Source organism: Ooceraea biroi, chromosome 11 (genome assembly GCF_003672135.1).
Source record: "Ooceraea biroi isolate clonal line C1 chromosome 11, Obir_v5.4, whole genome shotgun sequence".
NCBI classification, from domain to species: Eukaryota; Metazoa; Arthropoda; class Insecta; order Hymenoptera; family Formicidae; genus Ooceraea; species Ooceraea biroi.
Window position 1 is genome coordinate 12,895,810 of NC_039516.1, and position 27,254 is coordinate 12,923,063.

Here is a 27,254-nt window from a genome sequence, read left to right on the forward strand (position 1 = left end):
GAAACGACGGTTGAAAAGAATTTGAAGAATTAGATGCAGGTTTTTCTTTAACCGAGCTAGCTAATTATTTGATGTGTTAATAACACGTACAACGTCATCTAGAAGAAAGACTTTAATGTTGTCCCATTCCAATATAAAAGCTCGTTGTGATCACAACAGGAACACGATTCGTCATTGTACAATGATCTACCGCGAGGCTTCGCACGCGAGTAAGCGCCAACGATCGACTAGTATCGGTAATGATCGGGCTTGTAAGGTCCGTCCACGGGCACGTCTAAGTACTTGGCTTGCTCCGCCGTCAACGTCGTCAGTTTCACGCCCAGATGATTCAAGTGCAACGCCGCGACCTCCTCGTCCAATTTTTTCGGCAGCATGTGCACGTCGACCGAGTACTGATCCGACTTCGTCCAGAGCTCGATCTGCGCGAGCACCTGGTTCGTGAACGAGTTGCTCATGACGAAGCTCGAGTGGCCCATCGCACAGCCCAGGTTCACTAAACGACCCTCCGCCAGCAGAATGATGTGCCTGAAACGACGATATGATTCACTCATCACGTGATACTCGACTCGCCTCAGGTTTCGGTCAGGTTTTCCACGCGTGTACGTACCTGCCGTTCTCCAATCGGTATCTGTCCACTTGTGGCTTTATGTTGATCTTCTCCACGGCGTTCTTCTCCAGCCACGTGACGGCGATCTCGCAATCGAAGTGTCCTATGTTGCAGACGATGGCGTCGTTCGGCATGCTCATGAAGTGCCGGCCCATTATGATGTCTTTGCATCCCGTGGTGGTCACGTAGATCTGGCCCTTCGTGGACGCCTCCTCCATTGTCGTCACCTAAACATTACGTTAAACGATTAGCAAACGATGATTTCAAGATATAATTTGACATAATTTTACGATCGGATTTCTTTATCGATGATACCGACCTCGTATCCTTCCATGGCCGCTTGAAGTGCGTTAATAGGATCGATTTCCGTGATGATCACGCGACCTCCGAGGGCTCTCAGGCTCTGTGCGCATCCTTTGCCAACGTCCCCGTATCCAGCCACCACGCACACCTTGCCGGCGATCATGATGTCGGTCGCTCTCTTGATGCCGTCTATCAGCGATTCCCTGCATCCGTACAAGTTGTCGAATTTGCTCTATTGGAAAAAAATGTGCATAAATTAAATTAAGAATAAAGTTATTTCTTCGACGTTGCGATCCAATTAAATCTCGAATGCTTTAGAACACTTTCTATCTTTTTTCTTCTCTGAAATATTATAGAAAGACGGAAAGAAATTGTCCTAAATCTATCAATTGTCGAAAAAATGAATCTCAGAGGCCAACACATGACGATATACTTGTGATTTGCTCATTCCTCGTATCTTTATTTCATCACTCATGACTTATCTATTTTCTCGTTTTTTACTTACTTAAGATAAAGTGATTGCGTTAATATATATGCAATCTACGCGTATATTAACGCAATCAATGTATGTCTCAAGTAATAATACGAATAATAATTATTTAAATAAAATAAAATAATATATAATTGTTATAGTTCGAAAATATTTTTTCTACAAAATATAAAATTTAGCGATAAGTTCTACTTTAAGCTCGCTTATTTAGAACTTTGCTCACGAGCATAAACGAACCTTTGTTACGGAATCGTTGACGTTAATCGCCGGCACCTTGAGCGTACCCTCCTTCATCATGCGGTAGAGATTGTGCACACCAGTAGTGGTCTCCTCTGATAATCCGCGACATTCTTGGAGATATTGTGGGTACTTGGTGTGCACGAGATTTGTCAGATCGCCGCCGTCGTCGAGAATCAAGTTGAGCGGCTTACCGTCCTGGAAAACGAGGGTCTGCTCGATGCACCAGATGTACTCTTCATCTGTCTCCCCCTTCCAAGCATATACTGGTACTCCACTCTTCGCTATTGCCGCCGCCGCGTGATCCTGCGTGCTAAATATATTGCAGGACGACCATTGCACCTGTAATAAAATTTTATTACAAGCCTGTTTTTCGAAAATTCGATTTTCCTGAGCAACAATATTTTAGAATACTGATTGGTAATTTTTTTAGATAGTGTTTACGACGTGTTTGCGTGAGGAGAACGTTGATAAAGAGAATATTGTTGCGCAAGTGCATTATCTTGTATTATCACACGTATAATTCTTCAGAATATTTGTGACACATTTACTCGAATATTTTCTAAAATATTAAAAAAAAACAATTAATTCTTGTGATTAAAATAGAAATAATCTACATAGTTCTACTCTTTATGTATATATTTAGTCCATCACTTTTGATAAATGGTATTCGCGTAAAATTAAATTTGCATATTGATTTATATGCCAGAAGGAAATTTAAAATATAAAGAACCGACTTTTACATAAATTATCTTCTTATTGAAAAATTCTCAGTAAAGTTTTCCAAGTCAATGAGACCGCTTTTTGTATAAAAAAAACTTCTTATGTAATACTTCTTTTCCATATTACATATTAACTCCGTTGTCAAGTGCCACGATATATAAAAGTCTATTATCATATGTCATTACGATTGGGATCTTGCACGTCACTAAAAAAACCTCTTTCGATACACGGCTAAATATGCATTAACTTATTTACAAAAAGATTACGACATTTACATAGGTCAGAGTCATCGGTGATAACATTCACAGAGGTTTTATCTTCACAGGCCTCTTTACCAATATGCACAAATGGTAGCGCAAGGTTTCATTGTTGTGAACAGTTACTATTTGTTATTAGATATTAACATATTGCGGAAGGAGATATCTTGCATTTCATATTATGCACATAATTTTAAAATAATTGTTGAAAATAAGTATTTAACATGACAATGATTTTTTAACTATTAACAACTCAAATAATTTAAAGAAAAAAGAAAAAAATTTTTAGAAAAAGAAGCTGGCTGTTGTTGGATATAGTTAGCAATATAGAAAAATGTCTAGTCTGCAATGTGTTAAGTGATAAATTATTGTATATATAATTATATAAATTAGATCATGCGATATTCACCTCCGCGCCGAGCTCCAGCAGAGTCTCGATCAGCACTGCAGTTTGCACGGTCATGTGAAGGCAGCCAGCGATCCGTGCACCTTTCAGCACCTTTGATGGTCCATATTTTTTCCTGATAGCCATGAGACCTGGCATCTCGTTTTCTGCCAGAGTGATCGCCTTGCGACCCCATTCTGCCAGGGACAGATCAGCTGTGGACAATAAAAAGATTTCCTCCCGATTATCAATTCGATGTTTGTCTTTTGCAAGTCAAGTTAAGCAAAAATCGGAAAATTTAAGTTTACATAATTTTCTAGTTTAACACGTGAGCATTTTGTCATCCACTACATGCGACAATCTGTCACAGATTATCTGTGGAGAAAATATCGACATTTCAAAACGGCCGGCACTTGACGCTGTCGAAACGAGCACGTGTGTCGATAGTCGCGTTATTCTGAAAAGGAGCTATCGTTCGGTCGTTCTTCCGCGCGTTTCTCTGGCTCGATACTTACCGACTTTGTATGTGGGTTTCATGGTTGTGCTGCGTTGTGCTTAGACTGGCGCGTGCGAAGCAAATGGAAGCGAGCTGGCACAAACGGCATATAATAACCAACAATAACCTATGCGCGGATACGCCGGCACTGCCGTTGCTGGAAAGGTTAGAAGGAACGTGGAGCCAATATGGGTGAACGCGTCATCTCACATCGACCTATCGATTCGAGATTCGATTATCGCGCATTCGATGTTGATGAACGATCGTTTGAATTCGCTACAGTTACTGAACTTCCTCGCGCGAGAGTGTCACGGATCCGGAGCGGCCGCAAAAATATCGTTTGCAGGTACGTTTACGTATTCGTTTGATGTTTGTAACAAGCGATATCAGTGCTGGTATAAACGCTAAATATAATTTGCTCCATCTTATATTCGCTTGCGTCGTATATTTGCGGTTATATCGTGGTTTTGGCGTTGGACGAGATTTCTCAATCAAGTCGCCATGATACATTAGGAGGCAATAGCAGAGGCAATATTATGCAGTTTATTATTTAAAATCCATCTCTTGTTGCGATTCAGAATAAAATGTGATGATGTGAGGATCTTTTTTTGTATTTTATTTCTCACGTTATAAGGTCTTTAATTTAATTCTACTTTAATTAAGAAATTTTAGAACGGGATGCATATGAAATCAGTGATAGTAGTTGTAATGACAAAATGGCGCTTTGCAATTATGTCATAAAAATGAATAATATTTTTTACAAATTATTAATATTTTTAATAAGCCTATTAATAATACGTTTATTTATATGTAATTTAATAATTTAATAATACTATTAATACTTATTATTGCTAATTTAGTAAACACGACTTAACATGATTTATTTTTCAAGTAATTTATTATTTGTTTTCTAACAATAATTTCACACTTCATGGCGCTTGACATAATATTAGCCGTGCAAATTAATTAATTCAGTGATTTCATTTCTCTGTATATGCATGTAAAATGATATATATTGTTTTACAGTGAGATGGCGCTATTTGTCTATGTATGTATTTAAAATACTACATAGCTTCATAGTGAGATGGCATTACTAGTCCTTGCAAGGGCCTAAAGGGCTACAAGGTAATGCATAAATATCTTCTCAATTCAAGATTCTACAAGATAGATATATAAAATTTTAGGAATAATTTAGCTTAAGGGAAACAAAAATTTTAAAAATAACATCGATGTAATTGAAAATCATAAAAATAAATAATCTTGATATCAAAGGTTAAATAAAACACAGACAAGTATATTTTATGCTATGTGTTATGTTATATGATAGTTTTCCATTTTTTACGCATGAATTACCGGAGAAAGTTTCAGTTTAATATACGAATATAAATCACACGAGTGCTGTAAAATCGCGAAGATATCCCATCAATGTCAGATCCTTCTAACGAGTCCTCACGCATCTAGATTCCTGCCACCGGACCCGCTGGGTGTCCTCCGCAATCCGTTGCTTCCGGTGCATGATTTCTCGGAGCTTCTTCAGCAGGATGAAATTATCCCTGAGAATTCGCGTCTGCCGTTCGCGCTCCAGCTGCGACCTCTTCGCATTGAATAACACGTGAGGTCTGCCCTGTGGAGGGTGTACATCCACTGCTGGCCTGGCCGTCTTCACCTGTGGGCAAAACGAGGTAATCACTGTGAAATATACCCTAACACGGCATTGCAGAGCGTGACGAACATGACCATTCTATAGAAAATAGTACTTAACTAGTTGAACAAGTGTTGACCCAACTCTCATGTCATAAAATTGTCTAGTACAATTATTTTCTTTTTAATATATATTTTTAAATCTTTTATATATATTTATATATATTTATATAAATTTGACATACTTTAATTTTCTATAAAAAAATATAACTATAAGTGACAAGATTTCCTTTACTCTTACGAAATATTAAGCATTACGAACATTAAGCTTCCGCTAAATTTTTAGAGCTTTCTGACGAAAAAAAATTGAGCGATAAAATATTAATCGCAATTACATCAAAAACTAAATTTATAATTTACGAGTACTCACTCGAGAACGATGATGCTCGTACGCTCTGCGTCGCCAGGAAGATTCATCCTCGCTTCGTATCTCTCGTCGGGTCGACATCCTGCATATTTGATCGCATGAGTTTTGCGCGTGTTTACACGATATAGCCTGAATTACAAGTTTCTCTGGCAACGGAGACGTTCGCGACGCGTCACGATATTGATCTCCGTCGCTTTTCGACACGCAGAAAATCTGGCGCGAAGAGTCAACCGAATATAATTTCTGCAATTGAAAATATCCGAACAACATCAATTGTCAGACTTGAGAGAGAGAGAGAGAGAGAGAGAAAGACATTACACTTATTAAATTATAAAACTAATAAAGTTATTTTACATAATAATGATGGAGTTATAGGTAAATGTCAGTATGTTGAAAAAGTCTTCCAAGTAACTTTTCCAATATGGATCAAGTTTTTAATATTGTAATTCCAGGTAGAAATAAATAAATCTAGAATAATTTTGATTTTTTGAAATCAGAGAGTTTTAGAACTAAGAATAAAAGAAGAGATAATATTCCTGAAAGATATGATATTCTCTTTTGGGTGGAAATACGAGATACGGGAGAAAATATTTTATGAATATTCTTGCAATGTGTACATATTACACATACACTATCTGCAAAATGAATGAAGAGTTAATCTCTCGAGACGACATAGGAAAACGAATCCGCATTAAGCCATGTTCTTTGCTCTTCTTGCTCGAGCAACGTTTTATACACATATTCAACAATGCGTTATACGCACGCACGTGCGCACGTGTGCATAATGCGTGCACTTCCTCCCTTCGAGTAGAGTAGTCCTTCTAGGAAGCTGCGATTGGCGAGACTGCTGGACCAATAGTGCGCGACGAGAGGCGGAGATTTGCTCTGCTCGATCGGGACGCGCGCGTGAAATTCCTTTTGCTACGCTTGATATTCATGTGAAAGATATTCATGCAAAAGATTTGCGTATTTTTGTTCGAAAAGATCTATATTTTGTTCTTTTTCCGATTAGTTCTGTGCTATTTATATTGTTATTTGACATATTGCCTAGAGTTCTCGATGATTTAAAATTCGTTAAATCAATAAATGAAAAAGTTCTAACCATTAAAATTTTTTTCTTTTTCCGAGGAGTTCTGTGCTATTTATATTGTTATTTGGCATATTGCCTAGAGTTCTCGATGATTTAAAATTTGTTAAAACAATAAATGAAAAAGTTCTAGCTATTAAAATTTTTTTCTTTTTCCGAGGAGTTCTGGGATATTTACATTGTTACCAGAGTACAACACAGGCGCGCGCTATTTTATTTTTCAATATTAATAATGTTTTCGAATAATAATATTCATCTATTATTTATTATATGCACAATTATCACACTCTACCAAATTGTTAACCTCCACGCGAAGACAGACGCGCGATGGTAATCTAAACTGAACATAACGCACAACGCGAATCGAGATAACTAATCAGCGTCGCGGAAAAGAGGCAACAATGATTTCGATTTGATTTAACACGGCTTTTTTAAGAGTGGAATAATAATTATTATTATATAATATTTTGAATGTCTATTTTGTGCACACTGTACCACATTACTTGCAACGGAAAAACGACGAAATTCTTCTTTTTACGACGTAAAAGAGAAAGTAGGGATTCTTGTCTTGTCTTGTTTTCAAAAAAGCCATAAAGCAAGGCATAGAATTACTACCTGAAAGAATGAAAAGATTTAGAAAACTGCGTAATTTAATGGTCGAGAATTTGTCGTACTATTTACAACAAAAAAAATACTTTTTGTAGTTTCTCAACTTTTTAGTTATTCTTTGGTATTTTCTTTTTTATTGCGCGACTTTTCGTGAACTGAAAAAGTCGATAAAACGTGTTCTGCTATAAAGAATAATTACAATTAGTAAACTGTGAATTATATAGTTTAATTTCGCTGATCGCTTCATCGGTTTTCTAGTTTTACAATACAAGGAAACATATTTATTTATTTAGAACGTCAGAACGTTAAGATTTATTGACATCACGTGTTAATCGCGAGGAAAATGACAGAACGGCAAAATTAATGGCAAATAATTGATGTTGTACGCGTACAATCGTTGATGCTCAGCGTCAGAGAAGAGTCGCGACATAAAAAGGGCCAAAGGGGGGGGGTTATAAATGTGTGTGCAAGTATTCGTGGCTGGTAAGGATATGAATCGCGCGCTCGCCGGCGCGTTAGGCCGTTGATCGTTGATCTTAATCGCGCGGGGATCCTCGACAATGATCCTCTCAAACGGATGAGCACCACCACTCGAGAAAGAGAGACTCGATGAAGATCTCTGCCCTCGAGGGGATACATGCGTTACACTACCTAAATAGGGATCTCCGGGCCGAAATAGATGGGTACCCTTCGCCTCATTCTGCACGTACGTTCTGTGCTTCTCTATGTCGAAGGACACCGTGCCGACTAATCCTCACATATACTGATATACCGTTATTATTATCGATGACACTACTCTGTATACCTTTGTTCAAGATTCTTGTGTCCAAATGATTTTATGGCTGTTTTCGAATGGGACACGGTGAACCTAATGGCTAAATGGGAGGTTTGACCTTTCCGCACAAAACTATCAAAACACCCGAAAATTCCTGAAAATAATAAAAGTTTCTAATTTCCTTAAGTTTCCTTTTTTCAAGGAAATCGTTAGAGACTCAAATAAATAACAAAAAGAGATGAAAAATATATATAATCATTTTTTGCACATTTATCGTGAATGGACGTTCCCGAAAATTCATGAAGTATCATTGAATATCCGAGACGCTTTTTGTTCGCGTCTTTTATTAAGGATCTCGTATGATTTCTCTTTTTTCCACTCATTTCGTCGATTTTAGTCGAGATTGCAGAAAAATAAGAGACGCGCTGAATCCAAATGCACGAAGCCTTTTTTCTCGTCTCCATTTATAAAATCAGCTTGTCGGACGAGCTTTCACCCTTGGGCGTGCAATCTCTCGTCGCTTCGGGTACCAGCTTCGGAGGGTTGAATCAAGAACCAGGCCGGCTGGCTGGCTGATCGGCCACCGTGGAAGCCCGTGATTCACCGGCAAGGGGGAGAGCGGCAGAATGGAGGGGCGGTCCGGAGGCGTGTCCAGGTTTTCAGGCATCCGTATAGGGGGGCTCCGCACGTTTTTCGAGCTTCAGTCTCCACTGAGACGTGACACTGCACGGTTAGTTGTCGCGAGTGAAAGATCCGAGGAAGATTCCTGTTCAGGCGAGATTTTCTCGAGGAGCGATCTTCCTCTCTCGAGACAATCGATCTCGTGTAATCCGCGAGTACAGTGGTGAACAGTAGTGTCGTCCACGTGACGGACAGGTGTCTTCGTTTTCGGATAGAAAACGGAGGATAGGAAAGAAATTCGGATAATCTGCAATTGTCAGAATGATGCATGCTATGAGCGAGCACGGCGTCGGTGTGCTGCCGTTCGATGGGATAGGGTTGTATGAACAGCCACGACCACCCCGGTTGGTGTTCAAGATGCCACGTGTTGTTCCTGATCAGAAGGCCAAGTTCGAGAGCGAAGAGCTTTTCAGGCGATTGAGCCGCGAGAGTGAGGTGAGAGAAGCTCAAGTTTCAAGCGTGAAAAATGTCTCGATGATCTATTATTTATATTAGATCAAAATTTTCGTTGGTTGTTTGATTTCCTTGGATATCAGTGTATGAATGTCAAGCTCGAGATCGCAGCAAAACAGGTCTTGCTGGCAAATATTTGTATTTTCTTGGAACTTTTCGGTCATCAGGAGAATTTGATAGTCGACGATCTCGTGGAATTATAATAATTTTCAGATCTACGCGATTTATCGGATCCTATAATTTTGTAGCAATTTTGTGGTAATTTAATCCGAGCGAATTCACGTTACCCAGCTCCTTCAAATGCAATCGGCTTTATTTCTAATGTCTACATTATCTCCTAGTTGATTATTTTAATCAATGCTTTGATTTGGTAAATTCGTTTATATATTGGAAAATCCGAAATTACTTATTATAAAATCCAATATTTATTTCTAGTAATGCGACGGAAATAATCAGAAAAAATGATGATTTTCTAGAGAATCCCATGCGATATTCATTATACTCATTCTTACGTTCGTGTAATACCGCAATGACTCTATCAATTAATTATAATGAATGGTTACATTGTCATCAGTTTCTTTTTTTTACCGCTTTTTGCTAATTATCTTATTGGACACTGTGAGAAATGTGTCTCGACTTACGTGGCGCAATACGTAGTGAGAAATTTTAAAGTGATAGTAAAACATTCCTCAGAGTTGTTGCGCTGACCCGAAATATCATGCCATAGGAATGTCGTTTCTTCTTCGAATTTGTGTAGCCTTCGAATCACTCTGGAGCGACGAATTAATATTCTACATCCGTTTCGACTTTTAATAATGGTACTTCTGCGAATCTGGAAGTTTGGGGGAGGAGAGAGAGAAAGGGAATCATGGAAAAAGTTTTAAATTCAAGATAGTCGAGAATCCCGTGATCCTATGACAATGATTGCTGCTATTGTATCGTTTAAATGCAGTTATCCAAAAATGATAAATTTTATTCTATTTATTATAAAATTGTTAAAAAATAACGATACTAATGACTTTATCGTTAAGAAAAGAATCCTCACACTAAATCTACTCCAGCATTACGACGTTTACGATAGAGTAGTTGATACCGAAGATAGCGCTTTTCAAAGCACATTTTATTCATATAAAACCGCCTGCTCTCGAAGGATATTAACACAAAATCTAGAGAATTATGTAGAAACGAAATATAAGAAGCGTTAAAATTTATATATTACTTAAAATACTTTGATGCCTTAATACTGGAAAATTTCCCTGTTTGTTATCTTCTATGTATTATATAAGTCTTTGTACATACATTGATGGTGAAAGTACAATTTGTTTTTTTCCTTTTGCAGGTGAGATACACAGGATACAGAGACCGGCCGCTTGATGAACGGCAAGTACGATTTCAGAATGGTTGTCGAGAGGGCCATACTGAGATCGCATTTGCTGCGACTGGCACCAACCTTCAGCTGGTTTTCGGTAGCGCATCCGGGAACTACTCCGTCGACCCATGCGATTGCGACTTTGACAAGGAACACGGCAAGGTAAGTTACACCTTTCTTTTGTCAATCGTGATCGTTATAAATCTTCTCTACTCATCACAGTGAACCACAAATGATCCTCATTATCCGGTTTAAGAGCTTAAATCTCTTGCCATCCCTTCTTTTTCTCTCCCTTACATTTACACAAAATTAAACTAAATTAATGAATGAAATGGAATTTACAACGCGGGAAGATTACGAAGAAGAGATTCGTAAAAAAAACTGCTAATTTAGAACTTTACGTGGAAATAAGTAAAGTCTTATTTTTTTTCTCAAAATGCAATTTCAGAAATTAAAAGAACTCTTGTCGCAAATTTATGAATATTGCAAAGTCGTGGAAAATCGTGCGTGCGTAGAATTACCGTGATCTTTGTTAGCTCGTTTCAACGTGAAAGTTGGACGACCGTATAAATTCGGGAACTAGCGCTTTTTCAACGAAGCAATCATAATTGGACCGTATCAGACAGCAAATTGGGGTCCGCTAGGTATGGTCTGGCCCTAACAACGTTTATTTTCCACGTGTGTGTCCGCAATTTGGCATTGGTTGGTCTACTGGCACTTCTTGGACAATGCCGTCGGCATGTCACCCCCGCATCCGGTTTTCAGGAAATTCCGGGCCTCTCTCTGCGGGGGATCTATTCCTGTTTGAACCACCATGAGTTAAACCAATTTATCTTCGGTCCAAGCGAGCAAATTTGCCGTTTGACTATTGAAAGCAACAATTTGATAAGGTTTAAATGTTGCGCAATAGGAATTTTCGAAGGGCTGAACATGACGCAAATCGAAAAATATTAATGATTAAAGTTAACGAATGCAAAGTGTTGGAAAAGTATTTACTTTTAGCATTTTATTTTAAAACTGTGAGCGCTATGGCGTTCCTCTTCTTCCGACTCGCCGACGGCTCAAATCTCATACGCCGGCGCCGCGGCCGACGCCTCTCGGCGTCGCCATCGCGATCGATAGCGGCGTCGTCGCGACGCCATTTTGCACGCAGTGTGCGCGCTTTGACCCCTTTGCGAGAATCTTCCCTTCTGTATTTCTTTATATATACTCTTTTTCACTTATATTCTGTTTCTTTATTTAATTTGCAAGAAAGCAAATTAAATTTTCGATCGCGCATTATTTAATAACCATTCGCACGTATTTTCTTTAATCAGGATTTTCTAAATCTGAGGAAAACTTGATCTTAATTACAAGGAATCCGTTCCTTATATTTTGGGATATAATATATCGTTATTTATTGTATTCACTCTATATTTTTGTATATGAGTGTAATATAACACAATATACTAGCTAATATAAATATCGCGACGAATTACGGGTGAAAATATAAAATAAACGTCGCGTTTCCGTTTCGCATGTCCTGCAACATCGGTGTCCTTTCGCATCACTTCGCCAGACTGTGAACATTGAGAAAGTAAAAGCCGCATTCCTATTAGTAGGTATCAGCGGCAATTAGCGCTCTCTCGAAATCCGTCAAACGATCTCCGCCAGATGCTTCGAGACCGCTCCGCCAGTTATCCGGTGTATAATGGCTCGTAAATCTCCCGTCACTTGCGAAGGGCAATGAAAGTCCTAGTATACTGCCCTTCTTGTGCTTTTCCAGATTGTTGAGGTTCATATTACAAAAGTATTTTTTCCTTAAATTATTCCTTTAAGTAATTTAAAAGAAGTAAAACGTTGCCAAGAAAACTCAATTTTTTATAAACTTGAATTTTCGCAATATTCTCTTCAGTAAATTAAATTAATTTTTATCACGTATCATCTTTAAAAATATTTATTTTATATATTTTTTCTCTAAACATGATGATAATAATGATGATAATGTTCTAAATACTTTATTAGTTATTTCATATTTTTGAATCACGTCTCTTTTCGAATTATTGTTATTTCCTATTTCAAAATTTTCCCCGGGCCACTTTTGGTACTTGCAGCTCTCATATTCAGCTTCCTTTCGCGAACGAGAGACGAAATGGATCGGAAACGATTCATTAGATTCTGCGAGCGGAGCGTGGCGCGTTGTTTACGGGACGACCCGCGGCCTCCTTTTGTTTTAATCGACAATGAGCGAAGGAATAAAGAGTGGCGCGCGACCACACGTGTCCGCGTGCATTGTGCCCCTACGTGCCCCGTTGCGCGACGCAATAATTAAGGGAGAGATTCGCGCGATCGAGATAGAGCGCGCGATAAAGAGCGCGTGCGGTGCCCAGTAATGACGAGACCTCCAACCCTTCAAGTGATAGATTCGCGAGCTGGTAAAGCGGATGCATCATCGATGCAGCATTTTAGCATCAGATTACAAAAAAGAATCTTATTAAAAATATCAAAACTTTGATTTTAATCCCAGAACAAAACACGTAATTTTTTAAATTATGATATGAATTATATTTATAAATTATAATTATGGAGAACTTATGCGATAATTGTTCGAGAACTTTTGTGCCTTCCATAGAATTACAACGTGACATGTAACGATCGCACGTCCCCTTCCGCGTCCGCTCATGGCTCCCTTAGAAATCACAAAATTTATAGTTCAGGAACTGGATCGCCGCGCGCATCCCTCTGGCGTCGTTAAAAATTAAACGTGCAGGACCGGACCTCGGGGAGAGACAAAGGACGATGCGGCCATGATGACCCTGCGTGCCCTTCGCCCGCCGTTGTTTATTCGGTCGAAATATCGTTGACGAATGTTCCGGAGCATGTACAGGGTGCCAGCGTAGTGGACCCGGCGCAAAAAGGCGCCGGCGGTGACGCCCATCGAAAAACAAAAGGGCCGATCGAAATAGCCGGTCGTTTGTCCCGTGGCATTTAGGAGTCCTTCGCCCGCCCGCTCGCCCTTGCCGCCGACTTTTCACCCCTTTCCTCGCGGCGCTTACTCGCCTTTTTCCTATTTCCCTTTTTTTATCTCTCTACTTTTTTCGCTCGCCGATGCAAATCAGAAAGGGTTGCGCCGCGCGCGTTACAGTTTAAATATAGTCGGCTATTATGCGACGATAATGGCAGTCACGCCTCGTGCACGGAGAGACGGAAGGAGCGGTGAGAGAAACAAATGTTATCCTACTGTTCTTTCCTCGTGAGAACGAGGAAGGCGACGACGATGACTAATGACGACGTCGACTCGCTCTTCTGGCCGACGACTTCCTCTTTTTGCGAGTCTCGTCGCCCGGAATGTACATGTCCCGGCGATTCGTCTCGCGATGTCGTGGATACATTGCGCATATTGTATATATTATTGTAATTATATATTATTATCGTGAGATTCCAGTATTTATTTAATGTCATTTTAATATTATAAATATTTAATATTACATTTGAAAGAGAAGAGATTTGTAATGTCGTGATTCTACATTGATAAGGATCGCCGAGACAACTTGCCATGCTTCTACCAGGAAACATATAAGGAAACGAGAAGGACACATATGTGTGTCGTGAATATAATCGTGTGTCGAAATACTCGACGTGTTTTCCCGCTGCGTTTCATACTTATGTTAATATGCACTCCGCGTAAGATCGAGCCTATAGTAATTTCGCGTCTCCTTATAGCTGGAAGCATATTAATATGTATGGAATTGCGCGAAAGCGGGACTTTCCGTTCGCTTTTATTGCCTCGCGATAAAATATCGATAAAGATCTTCTCCTCGTCTAAAGAAACTGATTGTAATGGCAAATTGCAAACAAGTTTCTGCTCGCGTTTTTATTCGATCGATTAGTTTTTTCCTGCGAACTAAGGTAAAACGTTACGTTATTCGTTTTAATGATACGACGATACACAGTAGAAGAGGTACAAACTTTTCGGAAGGTCGAAATCTCAATCGGAGCCCTTCGAGGGCAAAGGCCGCGAGCGATTCGATTATCGAAACGTTTAAAGCCCTGCCACCCCGCGTTGTCGCACCCCGCGGCTCGATTATTATTGCATAAAAATGCGTCCTGCGGCGCATTGTCGACGAGCACAGCTGTAAGCTGCGACGCAAGAGAATGTAACGAGATGTAACGTCAATTTTCCCCTGTCGGTGGGGCGTTCGTTTACACGCGAGTCTTATACCGAACTAATTGCATTACAAACGGAGTCTCGCCAATACGTTGCATCGTTAAAAAAATTGGACACTCCAGCACAACGTAAAACTCGAACGTTTTCAATCAATTTGAGATCTTATTTTAACATTTGTCCAACTTTTCTGAAAGAGCTTGATGAAATACGTATTTATTCGTTTTATAAAGAAATATTAAGGAGCATCGATTGTTACATAAATATTAAATTGTATGTTACAAATTCTTGGAGCCAGAAAATTGAAAATAGCATAGACAAAGCGATCATTTTTAAGTAATTCACAGTGTTGATTGTGTGTCGCCGTTCGTTACATCAACATCACGAAACGCAGCCTCGACTGGTTTTCCCCGAGCGTTCTTGACCTCGTAATAATATCTGGGCTCGGTGGCGGGACCGGAAGTCGGGTCGTTTGCCAGAAAATAAAATAACACCGTGTTGCACCGCCGGCGCAGAACCCGGTAATCGTTCATCTCTAGCATTTCGAGAGCCGCTCATTAGACTTTCCTCGGAAAACACCGGCCGGCAATTCTCTCGGAGATCAATTAGTAGTCGTAAATAAAATTGAGAAAATAATGCAGTGATAAATTACAGAGATGATTTTAGAACAAGAAACCAATTTTAGCAGTTCTATAATTTAGTGCACTTTTTAAATTTATGATTTACTTTTTTATATGGTAAGTGAATTTCAAGCTATTTTGAGTAAATATTATTCGTAATTCTATATTATTACGTAGTTATCAAACATTATTTTTAACTTTAAAAAAACAAAGAAAATTCGTCGAAACAATCATGACAAATTTTTGATTATTATTACATATTATACAGGTGTACGCTTAAACGAGAGAGCATTAAACTAAGAAGGACATTTATAATCAAACGCACAACGATACGTTAAGTGGAACTGCTGCAGTAATTTCGTCATGGACAATCTTTAAGATACTTCACGCTTAGCCGACCGGTTAGCACGATTTTCTAATCTCCTATAAAGATTGCAACGAGCCAAGATACGCGGGAGATGATAGCCCGCTGCACGCGGCGGGATTTTACGACAAGGATTGCGCAAGCGAAAGTTGGTTCTGCTCGTAATTGATTTCTTACGAGAGGGACGGGCACGCAGGGGCGGCCCCACAGCCTCTCGTTCTCTCAATCTCATCTCTCCTTCCATCCCGAGATGGACCGCGAAGGCTCGTACCTTCCAATCTGCGTAATCGTTCTTCGGAAATAAGAGGCGCGTGTTCGCCGTTGTCGGACAAGAGAGGGTGGGAACGGGGGAAAACGGGGGATATGATTGAGACTTGCGGGTCGTGACTTGTAATGGACCTGTGTAGTCCACGCCACGAATTTCGAAAAAAGGAAGACTACGAGAAGTTGTTGTAATCGAGAGATTAGAGAGAGAGAGAGAGAGAGAGAGAGAGAGAGAGAGAGCCGACCGATAACAGTTTCAAGAGAAAATGACGCGTCTCTGTGATTTTCTCCGGCGTATAAATCTAAGAAAGGAACGATGCGTCAGCATTGCTGTTTGGTTGAGACAAAAGCAATGACGTAAATTTTAATATCATTTTTATTAGCGAGAAATACTGAAGTTTACCAGTTATAAATAGGATTACATTATTGAAAAGTTGACTGTTATGCAATGTTCTCATCATAATCTCGATCCTATCTTAATCCAATGTTTCCACGAGTTCAATGAAAGACATGCACGACGTGAAATCTCATTTGCAATCTTTTCAATGCTCGGATTGAGCCAAAATCTCAACCCGTTCTCCATCCATCGTTCTCCAACACGCTATCACATCAGAATATTCCAACATTATCTGATCATCATTCTAACGTCACCGAGTGTTCCAATCAAGACCTGTCTCGTCGTATCCCGATTTTCCATCAAGATCCAACATCTCATTGCATCCTAATTTTCCATCAAGACTCTCTTTGCAACCCTCGAAGCAACCAATCTCACGTACGTAAAGCAACACGAATCAACGCATAGGTCGTAGAGGGAAAACAGAGAAAAGATTTCATTTGTGCGAAATGTTCTGTTTTCAGGTGCATCTGCGCTCACATCTGATCATGAACGGCGTATGCGTGAGGTGGCGCGGTTGGATCGACCTGGATCGACTGGATGGTGTCGGGTGTCTCGAGTACGACGAGGAGCACGCTACTGAAGAGGATACGCTGCTTCGCGAGCAGATTGAACGCTACAACCAAAGGTTGCGCGAGTTCGAAGAGAAACAACGGGTGTACCGTAGTGGTCCGGCCGCAACAGCGGTGGGACAACCGCCCCATTTGAACCATCACTACCATCACGACACGCATCACGCCACCAGTCACCATCACCACCATCACGGCCACCATAGCCGGCACGTGGGCGCGGGGGTCACTGGCGCCACGGCGACCGGCATCGAGCCTCATCTGCCACACCGTCAGGATCCCGAAATGGAAGTCCGACTGCGTGCTTACTGAAGCACTTGCCAGTTCTAACATAGCTCCATTCGCTTACGAAGAAATGCCGCCGTGATGCGCGATCAAACTCACTTCCTGTGTATGTCCTGAATTCGCGTTTCTTTTCAGTATGTTTCATCGTACGCACGTCGACGTGATGACCGCAGGCAATCTGGAGATGGAATTTGGAGTTGCGTACGAGTAAGCATATCTTTAGTTAAAGATGACACAGACTATTCTTTAAATCTAACATATTTCTCAAATTTCACAAACTGAAAGAAATTCAACGAATTAATTTATCGCGGTAATAAAATTTGTTAGTAATAAATCTGATGCATCAACGCGATTACTTGAAAATTAATGCGCAGCCGTTATCATATGGACATTACATGCTAATAACGTAAATTTAATGTAATTTTTTAATTCGTTCGTTCCGTGAAACAATGATAACGTCGTTGACTTACGACGGTAAACGTTGTAGAACAGGTCGTTGCGTGCATCAGAAAACGCGGCTGTTTTGTGTCTTTTTATGAAGAATATTTTATATTTTACAATATTTAATATTTTTTAAATTATTTTTATATGGCATTTTTGAACATTTTTAAAATGAATACGATTAGCATGTCCATGCTATTTAATTCAGCTTTATACGATTTGATTTTACTTTATACGATTTATATTAAATATTTTTTTAAATTGAATAATAATTTTCCTCATTTAATTTCCTTGTTAATCTTTTAATCGACAAGACTCAAGATCGCCGCGTCTCCTTTCGTGATCCTCGCATATAAATCGCAAGCAGAGTCACAGCGGCATCACGATGATGATTACGTAACGAACGGCGGCGCGTCATTGATGAAATGCATGAATCACGGCGATTCTCAGCATTTGGTTAGCGAGTATGATGAGTCACTGATGGGTCGTTGCGTCCACTGCATTTTATTTTTAAGTTTAATGCGTGATTGTCGTAAAATAACTCTTTCGTTACATTGTACATATTTGTAAAGAATTTCTAGATTAAAAGTATCATTTGCGATGGATTTTCTGCTTGTTTCGTCCTTCCCCTGCGCCACAGCGAAATATCTTGTGCAACTGTAGAGAACATATTGTCATTATACGGCGCACAATTTATTAATATGTTCCGATCGTATCGATAGATATTATTCCATCTATTATATTTTATCATATTAAGCGACACGAAGTGATAACGTTAATTCTAATGTTTCCAGTGATATAGGAATTCGTGATATGTATTATAATTAACGCAAATAATACCAACATTTTTAAGGAGAGACTTAATTATTTAATGACCACTTTATTTATTCCTACATTTGTTTTTGTTTGACACTGTTACACAGATGAATATTTCACCAAGATCTCTTACGAGAGACAACATAATGTTTGATTCACGAATAAAGTTTTGAGAAATATTATATTTATGAGCAGTTATCGAAAAGTTCCTGCTTTTACAAGGAACGACAAACGCTTCTCCAATTCGCTCTGTCAGCCAATGACCCGTGAAAAAGTGACGGAACACTTTCCCTGCGTGTCCATTATCCTGTCGTTGTATTGTGAACTACGGTAGCTACTGTGACGTGAAACGAGCACGCCTTTGTATCATTTTTGGAAGGCTTTGAGTCACGCGAGGAGGATCGCCCTGAACCTTGAAGGAAGGCACGATGTTCGCAAGAGTGAAAACGATGGTAGATGCTATTAATCATCTCGCGTCCTTCTCCTTCACGAAGGAAATCCAACGAGCCCACTCGAAGTGTGACCAAGAATTTTGGGAATCCCGATGAAACGATCCAATCCCCAGAAAGCGAAATCATTGTTGATCTTATCATCGAAGCGTGAACTACCTACGAACATAATGATCATGAATGAAACGATCCTAATATCTATTCTATTCGTACATTCTGATTTTCTGGCAAGCCAAGTTGTAATCCTGAGTTATTCTCGACAACGATTTGGCACACAGTATTATTTAAAAATTCTAAATTAAGATCCTAAAAAGTCCTAATTTTGTAATTTAAGAAGGAAGACAATATAATCCAAAGAAACACAGTATACCAAAATATTATTTCTTTGAGAATATCGGAGATGAACTTTTGACACAGAAGATGTTTAAAAATGTGATAACTTATCTTGGACGTAATTCAATTTGATAAAAGCGATTTGTGACTATTGGACGCTCACGACGATTAGATTGAAACACGATTGAAGCGCAGGAGACGATCATTGCTATTACAGCTAATGTACCTTAATCCTGCGCGTATTTGCGCAACGTGACGGGTTCCCTTCCTCGCAGGAGCAACGCCGTGGGCGTCGAAGCGTGGCGCAATTCAGGAGCATTATCCTGATCCCGGCAAATCGGATCTGCCATCCCCCCGTCGGGGAATCGGCTTTATTGTTTTAAACGATATGCGATCTCGCACACGAAGTTCAGAGGGCGAGTATCGAGACGATTTAAGGAGGAGTAACCGGTCCGACGAGAGAAAACGAGACGCAGGAATCGCGCGAAACTCGTAACACGATAACGTGCGCGTTCGGCGCGAAGGAATTCTTATAAGAAGCCCTACGAAGGAGCTCTGGGGACCTTCAGCGAGGATGACGATGACGACGACAACTCGTTTGTATCGAGTGACCCTGGAAAGGGTGCAACCGTTCACAATTATACGATACGAAAGACGAATGATTTCGATCGAAGATGAAGAAAGGATAAGAACGAAATTGATAATGAATATATTTGCATTAAACTGAACTGACGGAAAGTTAGAAAATCGAGGAAAAGAAAATTTAGAACATTTATAAAATCAAGAATAATTCAACGAATGATATGTATTGATTGAAAAATTATATTATACATCCCGCAAATGCATATTTGATATTTTTAATATAATTATAACATTCTTAAAAAGGATTCTTTTTGAGACATAGCTTTTCATTGTCATTAGATAAATCAGTACTTTAGCGACAGAGCTTAACGCATTAAACCGGCGACATTCTCACGTCTCGCAGGGCTTCGCGAAGAATTTTTATCGTTAGGCCTACTATCAGCTTCCTGTGGTCTACCGATAAAAGAGCTCTATCAAGTACCTCGTTATTTAACTAACACCGAATGACCGATTATTCTTTATTAAGCTGTCGAAGTAACGACACAGGAACCACGCTCGCCAGATAAGGCTCGGCTGATAATTCAGCCGTCTCCTTGCAATTAATGTAGCGTGAACTCGGAAACACGTGTCGGAAACAGGCTTCTCGATGAATTGTTGGATAAATCAACCGTGTAGAGATTAATTAATTAGGACACAGTGCTTTTTTGAAAGTGCTCGAGATTATATAGTCGTGTCGTTGCCCCGAGGGCGTCGCGATAAAACGGGGACAAATCGAGAAGCTCGCGCATTCGCGAGGGTGACGATCGCGTGCAGGTTCGTGTATCGTTTTGTATTTGCCGAAAACAGTCGTATTGTCTGCGGGGGGTTGCGAGGGGCGAGAAATCGGTCACCCGTCGCGATGGGCCCTGCGGGCGATCGTCGCATCTGCCTTCGATTTATTTCCAATCGTAATTGATGACTCTCTCGCCCTTCCCGGGACCTTTTCGTGGGCCCGATGAGAGATGCCGGCCGTTTCTCTCGAGTGGACGCAGCGTTGTTGTTGTGATTTTGCATAATGGGGGGCACACGGTCGCGCTCTCGACGATAAATTACGGCGACACCGATCGGCCTGTCCATCGAACTGTAATAATCGAATATGTCGTCTTGATCCAGGAATTCGGAAGCTGATGTATCTTTCACGAGACGATTTACTCTGAAATTAAATAACGAAACAGTGAGATAAAAAATTTATTACTTTAATTCATTTAGTTGGAAAATAATTAAGCTTACATATGACAGTTTTGCATCGAACTCTATGGTTGAATTTAGCAAAATTGAGACTACTAATTTTGGATTGACGATTGAGGATTAAACAAACTAAACGTCTGTCTAAAAACATTGGATGGATACGGAAAAGATGATGAATATCGTGAACCGTTCCTCGTAATACAACGAATCTAATTCCTCTCGCTTTAGGGAGTGGAGAAGCACGCGTCGCTCGATAAATTACGTCTCTCAGCGCGAAGGAGACACTTGAGCTCTCCTCTTTTCATTGTTCGCGCTCTCCTCTCTTTCTTTCTCGCGTCGTTTTCTATAAACGTATACCACCTATAAACGTCGTCCATGTTTTGACAGAACAAGTTGAGAATGGAGGGCAACATCTGCTGCCGACTCTGTTTCCTCTCCACTCCACGACTCGGTCTCATTGTCGAATTCTGAAGGATCGCCTTCGAGAAGAGCTCATGAGGGGGACTTCGAGTGGAATTTGATCTCTTTGCCGGCGAATAGATAGAGAGAGGGAGGTCACAGGAGCGCAGCCTCCACGTGAAGAACACGCCCGATGATCCGTAATTCTCTAATGATACAACGCAGGTCGCAGATTATGCGAGTAGTTCCTATTAACTCGCATCAAACGGTAGAAAACAGCGCAAACAGAAGAGAATAAACTGCATCTGCGAGGCAATACGATTTTTTCGATTTTAATCGGCTTTAATCGATTGATGGAGAATCGAGACGTAAGCTGATGTGCAAATCGATGTGCGCTTCACATCGGCCGCTCATCATAACAATTTCTTTTCATTTTCTACATTTAATCTCATCCTATTTTTTACAATATAAATATAAGTATTGTTAATTGGCATATTGCCAAGATTTCTCGACTATTGCAAATCCTTTAGATTTAGAAGTGAAAAAGTTATCGAGCTTAAAAGATTTTTCTTTTCCGAGGGATTCTGTGATATTTATATTGTTAGTTGGCATATTGCCTAGAGGCCTCGACTATTGAAAATCCTTTAAACACGCAAATGAAAAAGTTCTACCTCTTAGAAATTTTTTCTTTTTCCGAGTAGTTCTGAGACTTTTATAAGTACTGCAAATTCATCGTGACTCTTTGCTGATTGATGTTCAGCGACTTTGGAAAAGTAACTTCTGAAATCTCGATAATTGTCAACGCGCACTTCGCACGCACTTGCACGCGACTGCGTTCGCACGCACGCACAATGCCAGGGTGCCAGGGCTCGTCGAGCTCTGTGTACCAACAAGTTAAATGCGTTTTACAGACGACCGCCTCCGCTCAATGCGGCATTACTGTCGCTGGTGCGATTCGCCGCGCGCGCTCTTATGCGGGCCCTACGACGCGAGGCCCTATCGCGGGCCCCGGTGTATCGTTTTAATAAGGACCTCCAAGAGTTTGTGCTACTCTCGAAGGATAAAAATGTAATCGCTTCGAAAACTTGAAACACGCGTGAATTTGATAATTAATTATTATATTCATTTAATGTCTTAATGTTATGAATGGAAATTTGTGAAGAATTTTTAAGAAACAAAAGCCATTGAAGGATTTATAAATGCAATTTTTAAAAAATAAATTAAATCATACTGTTGCATGGAGACTCTCATTTATAAAGCCAAGGATTAATGCTCGCGATACCTCGATTTGAAGGGTGGTTCAGACTCGCATGGACGAACACTCGCTCGCGGGTTAAAGGAATCGTTTAGCGACAGATTTACGCGTGTCATCGCGGGAACAAGGGACGCCGCTACGAAGGAACGATTAATGGCAGCCGAGATTTTCGAATCTGCGATCTCACGCGGTGCCGGCTAGGTGACGAGACCTTTTTTTCTACCCGGTGTATTGTGCCGTTCCTGCACCCTGGACTCGAGTTACAAGGGAAAAAAACTGTCGTCGCGCGCATTGTACCGACACTGCATTACATTTAATGAACACGATCGCGTTAGCTTTCTCTTTGACAAAACCATTTTTTTTTAGTTAAAGACTTCTCATTTGTTGACGGGAAATTTAACGGCGAGTTTGAATGCGACAAGAAGATAATTGCGTGAAGAGTGCATTCACCCCCGCGGACACGTGGGATGATTAGTTATTCGCTGAAAAATCACGGACAGTTTATCAGTTCCTCACACGTTGCCCTTTCTCGTTTCCCTAGATCGATGGTGGTCCCGACCAGGGAGGATTGACGAAGGAGGAATGTAATATTCCGGCGCGTTGATTGTTCAGGGCATGCAAACTATTCCATTAACCCTCGGCAATAAAATAAAAGAAACGCGCCCTGCGCGGAGGGGCACATCTGTGCGGCGGGTCTCGCTGGCGGGGCGTACAAACACATTCACGGAACATTACACACTCACATACATACACAGCCGAGGGTCGTTTTATTAATTCACTCCCCTGTCGATTTCAACGAGCACACGACGTAGCGAAACGCGCGAAGATGGGGTGAGCACGGGGGGTGGCTGGCCCGCTGACTGGGTGTTCCAACTATTTATTACCTAATTGTCGAGCCTCCATTTCCATGAGTTATTCCGTCAGGCCCGCAGGTGCTTTCAGGATCAGCGTATCCTCTTACGCTAGGCTCTTCTTTCTCCTTTAATGGAATAACAGAATGCCATGTGTAATTGCACTATAAAAATTGATACAAGATCGTGTGTATTTTATATTATGATCATGAAATATAATTATATTATAATTCACTCGTTAAATGTTCCAAAATGATGGAAATTTAATGATAATACGAAGCAGAGAAAAAAGGGTTATTTTTTAAATTGTGATATGGAGTTCGGCCTTCCTCGGTAACACATGCAAAACTCATTTGGATCGCATATCTGGTTACTTTAATCCCTTGTCTCTGCGCTGTTGGCGCGTTGCAGGGTGTTAATAGTTTTCCTAGTCGGTTTTGCGCGCGAGAGAGGGTGCACGTGCGCCCTTTATCGTGATTTATGGTTTTTCGCGGCCTGCACGCCCGAAGCAGCCCGCACGTTTTGTTTTGCATTTAACGGGGGCGGGATCGTGCGCAAATTTGAATACGCGCGAATGGAAATCGCCGCGCGACATGTGTAACACGTGTTGAAAAAGGAGGAACGAAGCAGGGTGAAATGCCAGACAGGTGAACAAAATGAGTTGAGGGTGAAATTGAATTGCTTCGTAGATCCGCTCTATATTATTAGTAATTGAGAATATTTTCTTCTTAAACAATAGATTAATTATAATTTTGCTTCCGTTAAGCAGCATTTGTTGCTAATTATTTTATGTACATAATTATAATAGTTGTTTGAATTATTGCATTACTTTTTTCATTTTTTGCATTTGGACGTTTTCATCATCTCGCCATGGGAAGCCGATAGATTTGTTGTTTCCCAGGCACAATCAGGTAGAACGAACAATGATGCGCATCCTTTTTTTACAGTTCGCGAGTAAAAACCGGCCCCATTAACGGGAACGAGCAACGAGAACAGAATGGATGCGAATACATCCGTTAAGAGATCCGTTATTATCATCTGGATGTTGACTCTTAAAAGTAAGTTTTTTATGTATGTGTATATACATGAGAAAAGAGTTAAATAATAAAAATACTTATCGAAATAATAATTATTGAATCCGACAGTTAGCGATTTATAAGTGATTATCGCAATAAACGATTTTTAATATATTTAAATAATAATATGTAATTCAAATAATTATAATAGCATTTGGTACTGCCTCGATAAAAGTAAACTTATAATGTAAGTAAGAAATTTCGTTACGAAATTATGGAAAAGAATTAAATCAACAACTTACCGTTATATTATAATGGATAAAGGACTCCTTAGTCACTCGACAAAGGGTTGAAGTAAAAGTTCAGAAGAGCCCGCGATTCGGTCTGCGGACTGAAACGTTTGTTCCCGAAAAAAATCGAGATCGGTCACGCTTCGTGTGGAAAAATCGATTCTTCCTCTCGATGAACTCGCGCGGGCATAATCGAGGGGCGCGAGCGTTAGTCGTAAAGGCGAATTTTTCCGACCGACTGCTCAACCCTTTTGCGTTACCGAACATGACCAGGTGACACGTTTTGGGCGTTACGTGTCATCGTGGAGAAAAGCTCGGCCACCCTCGAACGCAAAGGCCAGCTTTCTGCACGATTGCGCACCAATTGGATCGATATCGATTGCATTCCGACACGATCTATAAGCTTGTCTATAGGCCTGTCGATTCAAGATAGAAAGATCTTGGAAACCATTATAATTAGAAAACATCATGGAAATGTTTTTAATCCTTTAACTGCTATCGATGTCTGTAATATAGCTCGATATTAACCGCTTGCTATATATTATCTCAATGCTTTCAAACGTTTTATTTTGTTCTTAACAGTGACTTAAAGATAATCTTAACAATATCAAAAACATGTTTTGATTATTATATAATTCATACTACGACGATCTGTCATTTCAGCCGTCCACAACGGGTTTCCTTTCTAATTTTTATTTAAACAGAAATTCAGTGTGAGTAATATATAGAATAAATAACGGTAATTGTAAAAATTGCTACGATTTATGATCGTGCAAGGTGTAGTGCGCTTCGAAAACAGGTTTCCCTGATGCAAAGAAAGAGGAAGGGGATACAACCGATTATTCATTCGCGCGTATATCGCTAGACGTGATTAGCATGTCACTTAATTCGCCGTATCTGGCACGGCTCGCCGACGGACATTTATTTAAATTTTACGCTCTTCCCTAGCGCCGCAGATGCGCGAATTATATGAGCGCCCTTTGCCACGACGAAGACCCGTGAAATCACACGCGCCCTTTCAGCGATAGAAAAGGACGACGCCGCATACATCGTCTGCGCTAATTGGAGCTAGCTTGATCGATAATTAATGAAGAGAGCTTTAATATAAAAGGCTTTAATATAAAAGATGCTAGGCAAAATAGCTTTAAATGCAGAAAATATACACATGTGTGATAAGAAGGCGAAAGATGATCGTATTTTGCGACTAGTCCTCCAAGCCAGGGCAACCCTGATCGTATAGGGTGTTTGAGCGAGCTCTCGCTCGCATACTCAGGTGTTCGCTCTCACGAACCCGGGATGTGTGTCTGAGTGTTTGGCGTTCGCATTACAGCGAAAACCACTCGTTGTCCTTAACGCACGTACGTGCATGCACAAAGCGGAATCCGCGCATTTCAGACGCGTGACGAACGGGCATTCTCCGGAGTCCGAGCAGGTTTGCCCAACATCCCTCCGAATGATGAAATGCAAATAGGGAAGGAACTGGGAAAATAAAGGTTCATTGAATCGCATTCTCTAGCGCTCGAGCATAATGGGAAGTTGCATTAAAAGAAATACAGCCAAAGAATATCGAAGACGTTCAATTTTATCTTCTCGAAAAGTCAATATGGAACTGTGTGGATAGTAAGTATAAATACTATTATAAATATATTTTTATGTTATAGGAATGTAACAGATGAATTTAACCTTTCCCTCTTTTGTTAAGTAATTAGATGTTATTATAATTATTACAGAAAAATACATTATTTAGAAAATTTCTCGACAATATCTTGGTTTTATATACACTAGTACAACACAGGCGCGCGCAACAAACAAAAAACAACAAATGAAAAAGTTCTAGCCATTAAAATTTTTTCTTTTCCGAGGAGTTCTGTGCTATTTATATTGTTATTTGGCATATTGCCTAGAGTTCTCTGCTATTAAAAATACTACAAACTCAGAAATGAGAAAGTTCTAGCCCTTAGAAATTTTTTCTTTTTCCGAGCAGTTCTGAGTTGTTGATATCATTATTTTTTATATTGCCTAGAGTTCTCTGCTATTGATCGCCACAAATTGATCGTTAGGATTCGACGCGGCCAAAGTGCGACAACCAATTTTTCGAATTGCGTATCAATTTACTGCTCAACGCAACGTATGTATTGATTAAGTGACTCGTCGGGGATCAGGGGATGAATTTGTCCCGTAAAGTAACGGTGGCGCGTCGAAAAAAAATACATCAAGAAAAGAGAGAGAGAGAGATTCTCGTGCCCCTCCTAGAAAATCCACGCCGGGCTTATCCCGGCTTATTCCGGCTTATCCCAATCATTGCTGTCCCGCTCGGCTCCTTCCTGGTGCCAATTACGTCAAATCAACGTCACGACACAATGGTACACAGCCGTGCGTGTGTGCACATCGAGAATATCGCTCGGCACGCAATAT

At 40.2% G+C, this 27,254-nt stretch overlaps 3 protein-coding genes and 1 long non-coding RNA gene across 5 annotated transcripts; 1 reads left to right on the forward strand and 3 right to left on the reverse strand.

Moving 5' to 3' along the window:
- Window positions 1-96: 96 nt before the first annotated feature.
- On the reverse strand, window positions 97-3,657 carry LOC105275321 (adenosylhomocysteinase). Its single transcript, XM_011332087.3, has 6 exons — window positions 3,518-3,657; window positions 3,027-3,217; window positions 1,638-1,979; window positions 927-1,142; window positions 608-834; window positions 97-525 (listed from the first exon to the last, which is right to left on the reverse strand). The coding sequence occupies exons 1-6, from the start codon at window positions 3,537-3,539 to the stop codon at window positions 228-230; spliced, it is 1,296 nt and encodes a 431-aa protein (XP_011330389.1). The 5' UTR covers window positions 3,540-3,657; the 3' UTR covers window positions 97-227.
- Window positions 3,658-4,771: 1,114 nt separating this feature from the next.
- On the reverse strand, window positions 4,772-6,620 carry LOC105275318. Its single transcript, XM_011332082.3, has 3 exons — window positions 6,197-6,620; window positions 5,570-5,648; window positions 4,772-5,164 (listed from the first exon to the last, which is right to left on the reverse strand). Exons 1-3 carry the CDS (start codon window positions 6,304-6,306, stop codon window positions 4,937-4,939), a joined length of 417 nt encoding a protein of 138 aa, XP_011330384.1. The 5' UTR covers window positions 6,307-6,620; the 3' UTR covers window positions 4,772-4,936.
- Window positions 6,621-8,712: 2,092 nt separating this feature from the next.
- Window positions 8,713-18,474, forward strand: LOC105275319 (protein big brother). 2 transcript variants are annotated; one of them, XM_011332086.3, is made up of 3 exons: window positions 8,713-9,153; window positions 10,568-10,702; window positions 16,791-18,474. In XM_011332086.3, the coding sequence occupies exons 1-3, from the start codon at window positions 8,980-8,982 to the stop codon at window positions 17,205-17,207; spliced, it is 726 nt and encodes a 241-aa protein (XP_011330388.1). In that variant the 5' UTR covers window positions 8,713-8,979; the 3' UTR covers window positions 17,208-18,474. The 2 variants fall into 2 exon arrangements, with proteins under 2 accessions (XP_011330388.1, XP_011330387.1); XM_011332085.3 differs by having other exon boundaries at window positions 8,714-9,153; window positions 10,511-10,702; window positions 16,791-18,473.
- Window positions 18,157-26,654, reverse strand: LOC109610652. The gene is made up of 2 exons (XR_003407240.1): window positions 23,567-26,654; window positions 18,157-20,993 (listed from the first exon to the last, which is right to left on the reverse strand). It is a non-coding gene; the product is annotated as an uncharacterized LOC109610652 (long non-coding RNA).
- Between the last annotated feature and the right edge of the window lie 600 nt (window positions 26,655-27,254).